This window comes from Egretta garzetta, unplaced genomic scaffold (assembly GCF_000687185.1).
Source record: "Egretta garzetta isolate BGI_Z169 unplaced genomic scaffold, ASM68718v1 scaffold145, whole genome shotgun sequence".
In the NCBI taxonomy this organism is placed as follows: Eukaryota; Metazoa; Chordata; class Aves; order Pelecaniformes; family Ardeidae; genus Egretta; species Egretta garzetta.
In genome coordinates this window covers 947,354-956,402 of record NW_009259687.1, presented here as the reverse complement: position 1 = coordinate 956,402, position 9,049 = coordinate 947,354, and the positions used below count along the sequence as shown (strand labels likewise).

Sequence of the window (9,049 nt, the reverse complement as noted above, 5' to 3'; positions counted from 1 at the left end):
CAGGAATAAATGGCAGAACACAAAATAATAAATCAATAGCAAAAAGCTGTTTATCTGCCACTAATGTATTTGTATTGAGTTCCAGGGGAAATAAAAGACTTACATGTGCTTTTAAGTCACAAGATGGCAGTGATCAAGATGCTTATTCTCAAAGTAAACAACTTAGCAAGTTTAATAGGGAAGGATTGTAAATACTGATGACTTCCAAGCATCACTCTTGAGTGAGATGTTACTGTCATATGAATTTAAAATGGAGATTCAAATGACATGGGTATGAATTGCTCTGTGCTGAATTATTAAAGTATCTGGTTTAACTAATGTGTGGTAACGTTCTGTGGTGGGGAGGACGACCATGTAGGCATAAACAGTAACAAGGTGAGAGCAGTTATAGTTTAGTTTTTAAAGAAGCAGCAGAGAATTATGTAAAAGTACATACACGTTCGATTCCCCTGTTGTGGAAATGCAAAAAAATAAAACTGTCTTATTTCAACTGAGAAGGTGCCGAGACTGCTATGCGATTAAGAGCTAGTCAGGTAAGAACGGATAGGCAAGGTTTGTTTGCAGTGGCAAACCAAGGTCAGCACTTGCCTAAAATATGTCACCCAGCTGCTGTGATGGCGTGGGGAAAGCAAAAAGAGGAAGCTTTGTATCCTTGACCAGGTGCTGTAAGAGACAGAAGGTTAGCTTCCTACTCAGGCTTGCTAAAATAAAAAAAGATACCTGGGCCATCTCTTCCTAGGTTTTGTTTGGACTTGGGGCTGCCTAGCCAAGGCGGTTGCATACAACATAGCCACAAAGATCTATCATACTCCTAAATTTAAGTACTATCAAATGATATGACACAAGGACTCAATTGCTGGCACTAGAGGATGAGGTAATGGGATTGAAAGTAGTTTGTGTCTTTTCCTTCCTCCTCAAAACTCGTTTGAGCACCTGGGGCAGGTACAAATGGACTTGTAGCCTGCAAACCCTCCATGATGGGCCAATTATTGAAAACACTGCAGGAACAGATGGTCTTTGTACTTGAGTCTCCCTAACACATCACTGAGGGGAAGAAGATATAACATAAATCATGTAATTTTTCTTTTCTAGCCTCAGCTACCTCAAGAAACCTACAAAATTGTATGTGGGCATATTCACTGTAGGCTTTTTATCTTAAGTATTCTTTAAGTACAGTATAAGATGCAAGAAGAAAGTTGAAAAGTGACATTCACGCACGTTCTTACAGCCAATTTAGATAAGCTTCATAGTTCCTCTTAAAGCACTGTTTTTCATTGTTCTATACAGAATAAAGCACATACTGTCATTTAAAATTTCTTATATGTTTGTTCTACAAAGAATAGATGTTTAAGAAACCCGCCTATCCTGAAGTCAGAGCTATCTTCTTGTATGATACTGCTACAACAGCAACTGTGTACATGAGCCTCTAACTTTCCTAACCTGTTAACCTTTACATGTTAACAGCACCACACCTCTAAAACAATGATATATTTCAGTGCTCTCCAAATATAAAGGAAGTAAAAAGGAGTTTGTAAATGAAAACAGTTCTATTCTTTCTCACTTAGACATGGCGTTTTTAAAGATGTGTCCAGAGCAGAGTACTGCCTTTGGCTTGATTCAGGGAAAAAGGTGCTGGGTATTAGAGACCATAATCAACTGACTTCAAAGTTGCGTTCAAATGTGATGGAATCAACCACAAAAACTGGAGAAGGTAACTGCATAGAACAGCAGACTCCTTCAAGATCCACTGAACAGAAAGTTTACAGGTAGGGATGAGAATCGAACTCCTGGTTCCCAAACGAATAAAATACAGCTAAAGTAATGTTTCTCAAATGGTTCACGAGGGATCCTTAACTGTAAAGAAGAAACCCTAAGAAATGTTACCTATCATTTGATCGCAGAGCTGGCGAGGCAGCCAGACTTCTAAGAAGTCTGAGTGATTTTACACTGAGAAGAGAAATACATGAGTATTTTACTACAGAAGTGTGTCACTTGCACCTTTCAGATAGTCAACACTTACAACCAATCTTTCCTAGGAAATAGGATTTCCAATAAAAAAAGGGAAAATAAAAGTGGCAGTGATACAACTCATGATGATAGAAAAGCAACCTATTGAAGAGTATTCCACAGTCAGTTCTGAAAATGCATTTTATTATGAAAAACTCTTTAAAACAAGCTTAAACTTTGGGGAAAAAAAAAAAAGACGTGATAGACATTAGTTCACACACATAAGAAATCCTTTTGAAGTAAAAGTATACACAAGATTATAGAACAATCAGAGAAACAAATGCTCCATCGTCTAGGATGTTTTAGCCTGGCAATCTCCCAGCCCTACGTTAGAATGCAAGACCTAGATTCTTAAGGTACCTGCACCACTCGCCTTGGAGGCTTTTATTCATGTATTAATTTGTTAATTTTACACAAGGGATTTATTAATGTATGAATGTTAATTTTACACAAGGACTATTGACCTAGACAGCATGAATACTCCTTTGTCTAACACAGTACAGGCTTCCTGTTTTGTGACATTCCAGTTGTGGTTTTGTGTTCTAGAATAACACTGTCTATCAAAGTTCAAGCACCCTTATTTCAGGCTCCATCCAAATCATCCACAGCTGTGCAGAAAATGCAATCACTGTGCAAAAGCAACTTCAAGTACGTTAATTAAATTAATCTAGAAATAACTCCAAACTCCTAGTAGTATTGTTCTACTAAGCGTATCCAAGCTAAATACAAACTCCTTAAAAACAAACACACTAATAGGATCACTTTAATGCTGAGTGCAGCTAATTCTACCACAAAACACTCCATCCGCTCAAATTTGGAAGAGACAGAATACAAGATGTAGCAAGGATGACTGTGTGTACCCTGTAGAATAGCATGTATGCCAGTGCCAAGCCTCAGCATGTGTCACACAGGGTAAAAACACATTTAACTAATACTAAGAGCAGTCCTAAACAGAACAGCTAATCTAATGAATAGCATTTCCATTTAAAATTCATCAAAGCTTACACAAAAAGGAGCTCTACTGTCATTGCTGATACCACTGAGAAGAAAAGCCTTTGCTGAAGTGGAATGACATTATTAGAACTCTGAGAATAACCTTCCAGAACAGAAAATTCTCAGCCACTTGCATTCCAAGTTAGTGGGATGGCCAGAAAGTAAATATCTGATTCATATATAATGCCCATCATGTCCAGCAGCAGAAAAGAGGTTCAAATGCATTAAGGTCATAAAGCAGAGGTACCAAGCCTTCCCCACCTGTTATCTTCTCTTGTTTCCCCCCAGAAAAGGACAACTAATGCTAACCAAGTAGCCCATCTGCTCGTACCTACAGATAACTCCTAGCTGTCTATAGTAGCCTCCTTCCAGATCATAAGGCCAGCTAAGGATGCTAGCTTTGGTGCACCTTAGCGAGTTAACAACCTGATTAATGTCTCTAATGTGCTGGAACTCCTTCAGATTTTTACAGGGCAAAATCACCATTTATTTCAGTGAGCTTAATCCAGCCATAAGGGGCATTCCTACTTTTAACAGAATACCCTGAGACAGACACTGGAGAAGCCAATTTGAAGGGCAAGAGTTTTAGTATTTCCTTTTGCTCAGGAAAAGCCCTCTGATCTAATTCTTCACTGTCTATACTGAAGCTCCTGTGTTAGAAGAGGTTTCTGGCCAGTGAAACTGGAAATCTGAGGAGACAGATTTATTCATTCCTTGAATGAGCTTTCTTTTTTGTGTTTTACAGCACAGCTACACCTCCTTCACAGCGGCTGGTGATCATGTTGGCAATTTCAGTCCAACTGTCCATATGAGGGTTATAAACTTCAACAGAGTCAGAGGTTACTGGAGCAGCAAAATCATGACTGGGAGCTCGGCCCCCTGAGGCATAAAGAAATCCATTCACAGCCACAACACAGACACCCGCTCTTGGTATCTTCATTGATGCGACTTCAACCCACTTTTCCTAATGAGAAGGTGAAAGAGTCAACAAGCAGTTTTAGGGTAAGCCACGATTCTGATAAAAGTAACTTTTAAAGCTTAAAGACTGAAATGCATACAAAGAACACTACGCATACATTTCACAGGCTCAAGCATGGTATGTGTACAGTATCAAGAGGATTATCAAGACTGGAATGACAACACTTTCACAAGTGGTTGAAATCATGCTAGTCACTAAAGAACAGATCACATACTGTCCATACACAACACCCCTCCCTTTCCTCAGACCCTGCAGGATGCATTCTGTTTCCACAATAGACAATGGTACACAGTTTGAGGTGGGAAATAAGGAAAACTAGATTCAAGTCCAAAAGCAAAACAGAATGGCACACTGGATTACGTTGTGCTTTTAACACTAGTGACTGTTGCAAAGAGCATCATAGAAACATGAGCAATCTAATGCTCATGTCAGGAATAATTTCTTATTCAAATAATTTCTTATTCAAAAGCTTAAGTGTTCAAAGTGATTTTTCTAGTCATGCTGAAACACCATTACATTTTGATGCAGAAGAAGGATCCTCAACTTTTGCAACAAAGGGCAACTCTTATTTTCCCAGGGATTTTTTTTCTCTCTTGTCAGATTACTGACCATTCTATTGCAGAAGGGGAATCTATCCCCCCGTCTTAACCCTAACAAACATTTACCAAACTACAGTATATCTATGCATCATCAGTATTGGTTAGCTTTCAGTTTCCCAGAAGCATACATACAATCTTTGTAAGCACTCCACTAAGTCAGATAGCAGGATTCTACAGACTGGTTAGGACAGACAGACCCTGAGGTCACTGAAGCTTTGTTTCACTCAGATTACCAGCCAGTCGTGAAAAGGACATGGAACTTCCAACTTTTTAAAGGAGGAAGCAGGCTACCTCTATAGCACCTTACACAAAGTTGATGCAATCTGCATTTAATGAAAGAAAAGGACTCTACCATACCTCTTCAAAGGAGTATCTTTCTACAGTAGCAAGTGCATCCTGAGATTCATTCCAGCCACCCACAGCATAGATACAATCATTGAGAGCAGCCACACCAAGGTATGCTCTTTGGGTGCCCATTGGAGCAAGCTCAGACCAACGTTTAGATATTGGGTCGTAGACTTCAACGGAACGTAGCTCTACTCCTTCATTGCCAATACCACCAACAACATAAATCAGACCTGGAGAAACAGAGTTTTCCTCTATTAGGTTTCATAATACAAAGGTTTGAAAGACAGAAAATGTTTGTCACAATACAAGTTTCAGCCTGACATTATAAGATAATTTAAGAATGCCAGATAAAAGTCTTCCATTTGCCCAGCAGTAGCATACATAAAGCTTTCAAATGAGTAACTTGAGGCTCAAGCTCCAGAAGCTGTGATGAAAGCGGTAATCAAGTGCAGGGGAGAGAATTCAGAAGGCTGCAACTGCTGACCAAGCCTGGATCAAATGCTTAATAAGTGCATTTATAGATCAAATCTTTAGACATGTCTGTCTTAAAATAACCTGTGGCAACTCTTCAGTTTGTCACAAAGACACACACAAACCCAAATATGTGAGGTAAATAAACGCAGTATCAGAAAGGACAATCAACTGTTAAAAGACTAGAAGGATACCCATACTGCCAGCCACATAAAAACTATTTTCATGAGACAAAAGGCAGAAGACAGAGAGAACTTTATAGTCTTTGAGTTCTGTAGAATTAAAAATAAGGTACTAGAAGGACAAATAGGTGAGACACAAGCTTGTGCAACTGACAGCACAGTACAAGATAAAGGTAAAAATTCATGACTGAAACATAAAGCTTCAAAATCCAATGGCTCTTGGAACTGTTTATGGATACAGACTTAACAATATTCACCTTGCATTTCACAACACCCAAAGCAGTAACGGGGCACAGCCATGCTTCCCACCACATCCCAACTATTTTCTTCAGGATCAAATCTTTCAATTGTGTTGCCAATCTCTGCTCCAACCCAACCTCCTGCAAGTAACAGCAAACACAGGGAAGAATTTAACGGCATGAAGCTGTGCGTCAGCTGCATTTTTAGACATATGGTGCACTGCTCCAGGACAGACTAATTCTTAAACCAGCATGCAATCTTCAATGGAAATAAGTTATAACTGAACAATAACTAATCCACAAAGATTTGGTATGCTAATGCTCGAATAAACAGCTGTTTTTCAAAACTTAAGTTTGCAAATTTGCAACACCAAGATGTGAATTGATTCGATCTTAAATATTACATGCTCCATGAACTCTTTTAAATAATTTCCTTTAAAATTAACTTACCCAAAGCATAGATAGCACCATAACACGTGCATACTCCCAGTCCACAACGGGGATGGTTCATGGAAGCCACAGTGGTCCACTGCTTAGTAACAGGATCATAACATTCAGTACAGTCAAAAATCATTGAGTCCTTCTCACCTGCACAATAAGAGCAAGAACAGAGACAAGGAAAATGCAATGTTTTGCACTGCAGATACAGAAGCATTCTTCAACTCCTTCCAGGACAGACAACATCTGAACACAAGATCTTTTTTTCTTAGCTAGCTAAACAGCCAAAGTAGCAAAAGCAAAATACCTAGAACTGAATCATCACTAGGAATGGCTTTCATCAACAGTTCCCTGAACCTTTACCAGGGGTGAACAACCACAGTGCCACACACTTTTTACTCCGCAGCACAACTGACAGGGTTTTCAAGACCAAAGAATGTGTTCTGCAGTGACAAAAACAGTATACATATGCATTCTTTAATGATGGGCTGGTAGAGCTACTCATCACATCCTTGTGCAAACACACATAACAAGACTTTCCAGGTAGGCAGACCACAAGTGGTCTGTCCCGTACTACTGCCTTCTATGCTATGGGTTTTCTGCTAGACTACATGTGAGAAAAGAAATGCTATCAGCGGTGGTAAAGTCTGCAGCATATCTAACACCTCTTAGCACATCTGCACATGTACATATGCTTACCTGTGAGTTGCTAAGCCATGAGGGGAGAGCGGTTTAGTAAAAAATGGTCAACATAGGAGCCCAAATAGGCATTCACAGAGCAGTGATGGTAGAGAACCAAGGAACCCCAATTCAATTGTTATTATATATAAAAGTTTTATTATCTACTGTTAGGTTCGTCAGAACCACTTACAGGAAGAATAATTTTAAAAATCTCCAGCCACGAGTTCTCTAATTTCCATGAACAAAGAAAAGAGTATTTTAGCTGTTACCTCCAATGGCATAGACCATTCCTCCTGCCACAGCCACGCCCAGCCCACTCCGGGCCTGGTGGAGAGAGGACACTGTGGTCCAGTAGTGGCTGAAGGTATCAAATCGCTCCACACAGCTGAGGGCTCTACTGTCACTCCAGCGTCCTCCTTGCAGTCGGGTGTACCCACCTAGAAAGTAAGCGGAAAGACCATGGCTGAGTAACAGCTTCCTGCTTATCCCCATGCTCCTGTATCTAAACCAAAGAAAAAAATACAGTAATGGCCATGAGCCACTTTTAGAAGGAATCAGACTTCTCCAAGTAGCATCGTTTCTCCAGCACAGAAAGAACGGTTACCTTGAAAATCACATAACTTGTGCCTGAGCTGACTACATCACTACAAGACTACAAATATTACTGTTCATGCTCTCAGTAAAATGCAGAGACCAGCCAACAGCCTTTGCTATCTTAACTTAGCATTGCTTCCCACAGGGTGAAACGAGTGCATTCCCTTCCAATCCAAAGCTCCAGCCTTGCTGAAAACTCGCAATTTCAAGTATTCCATCACATGAACCAAAGTATTCTGGACAGAGAGAACTTCAACCTTCAGAAAAACAAGGAGCGCAGTGAATTTGCATACACCATTCCAGCAGTGAACCATGGGCAAATCCTCTGCTGATTTGTAGCTTTCCACCCAAGGCAAATAATTTCTAGAAGGCAAATCTAGGCCTTGAATGCCATGTCATAATGACATGAAACGTGAACGCTACCCTTCTGTGCAATCCTAAGCAGAAAGCAGCTAACATGGCAACTCAGCCAGCTAAAATATTTTTCTATTTTTATATCTTTTGATTAAAAAAAAAAAAATCCAGTATCTCTTTCAGTACTGTAATATGAGATACTACTTCATCATTTGTTTTACAAGTTTCAAACAGCCACATTCTAACCTACTGCATAAAGGTACTTCCTGGCTTTCCTCCGGGGACGACCTTTAGAAGCTTGCAGAAAACTGCTGACCTTGTTCTCTTTGGGAGATTTACAGACTTCACAATATTCTTTCAACAGAGTTTGCAGGGCCACCCGAAGGCTGAAATCTGGAATACCTTGAGGAAAAAAGCAGATGAGAAAAGGCATAGTGAAAAATTACAGCCAGTAAGTAACCCAGTTGTAGAAAAGTTACTAGCTTCTCCTAAACCAGCAGACAAATCAAGATTACCTACTTTTATAGGAGTTTTTCAAAAGCATGTTTTTAAAGTAGGCTGTGCTAAACAGAATTTGTTTGGATAGAGTAAATCTTTTTGATCATCATGCTATTAATTTTAAAAAGTCCATCAAAATCCAGTAACTCTGAATGACACATGGCTTGCTCAAACCCAAACATCTGACATCATTTCTTCCCTTCTTTCACTTACTTTCTATGTATTTTAGCAGCCTTTGTGCTGGTAGCAAAGGGAATCGAACAGGCTCCAGTACTTCTACGACGTATTTCTTTCTTTTTCCCACATCCTTCAAAATCCATTGCATTGCTGCTATGAAAACCTGGTACTCATCCTCGATACTTAGGTCCTCACTTCGCAGGATCTTAACCAGCTGCTCTTTTGTCAGCGCCAGGAACTCCTCCCCGCTCTGCACCTCCAGGAAGTGCGCGTGGATGTAGCTCTCGGTGAACTCCATCAAGTCGTGACAGGCGATCTGCTCGGAGAACTGGAAGAGGCCGATGCAGTTCAGCGGGTCGATCTGCCCCTTCAGGAACTCGCAGCAGAGCTCCACCACCTCGGTCAGCTGCAGCATGTCGGCGGCGACAATCAGGTCCTGGACGTTGTGCTCCCCGATGCTCACCACCCCTGCGGGCATGGAGATGACAG

The 9,049-nt window shown here is 40.3% G+C and overlaps 2 protein-coding genes across 4 annotated transcripts in view; one reads left to right on the top strand and one right to left on the bottom strand.

Moving 5' to 3' along the window:
• TMEM69 (transmembrane protein 69) overlaps window positions 1-1,301 on the top strand; it is a 3,326-nt gene extending 2,025 nt beyond the window's left edge. Inside the window, exon 4 of one of the 3 annotated variants that reach the window (XM_035894253.1) lies at window positions 1-1,301. In XM_035894253.1, the coding sequence (XP_035750146.1) occupies window positions 1-9 (9 nt within the window). In that variant the 3' untranslated portion in view covers window positions 10-1,301. The other 2 variants (XM_035894252.1, XM_035894251.1) reach the window with 2 other exon arrangements.
• A 1,637-nt stretch (window positions 1,302-2,938) lies between these two features.
• LOC104126256 (intracisternal A particle-promoted polypeptide) lies at window positions 2,939-9,040 on the bottom strand. Its single transcript, XM_009638807.2, has 7 exons — window positions 8,597-9,040; window positions 8,132-8,287; window positions 7,207-7,374; window positions 6,269-6,406; window positions 5,837-5,959; window positions 4,936-5,156; window positions 2,939-3,964 (listed from the first exon to the last, which is right to left on the bottom strand). The coding sequence occupies exons 1-7, from the start codon at window positions 9,036-9,038 to the stop codon at window positions 3,740-3,742; spliced, it is 1,473 nt and encodes a 490-aa protein (XP_009637102.1). The 5' UTR covers window positions 9,039-9,040; the 3' UTR covers window positions 2,939-3,739.
• Window positions 9,041-9,049: the final 9 nt, after the last annotated feature.

Excerpts from the sequence above, each read along its gene's own strand:
- LOC104126256 (XM_009638807.2), bottom strand. The coding sequence starts at position 9,038 with ATGCCCGCAGGGGTGGTGAGCATCGGGGAGCACAACGTCCAGGACCTG. Across the intron at positions 8,288-8,596 it reads GCTGCTAAAATACATAGAAA|GTATTCCAGATTTCAGCCTT; the intron begins GTAAGTGAAAGA and ends TTTTTCCTCAAG. Across the intron at positions 5,960-6,268 it reads TGGTGCTATCTATGCTTTGG|GAGGTTGGGTTGGAGCAGAG; the intron begins GTAAGTTAATTT and ends TGTTACTTGCAG.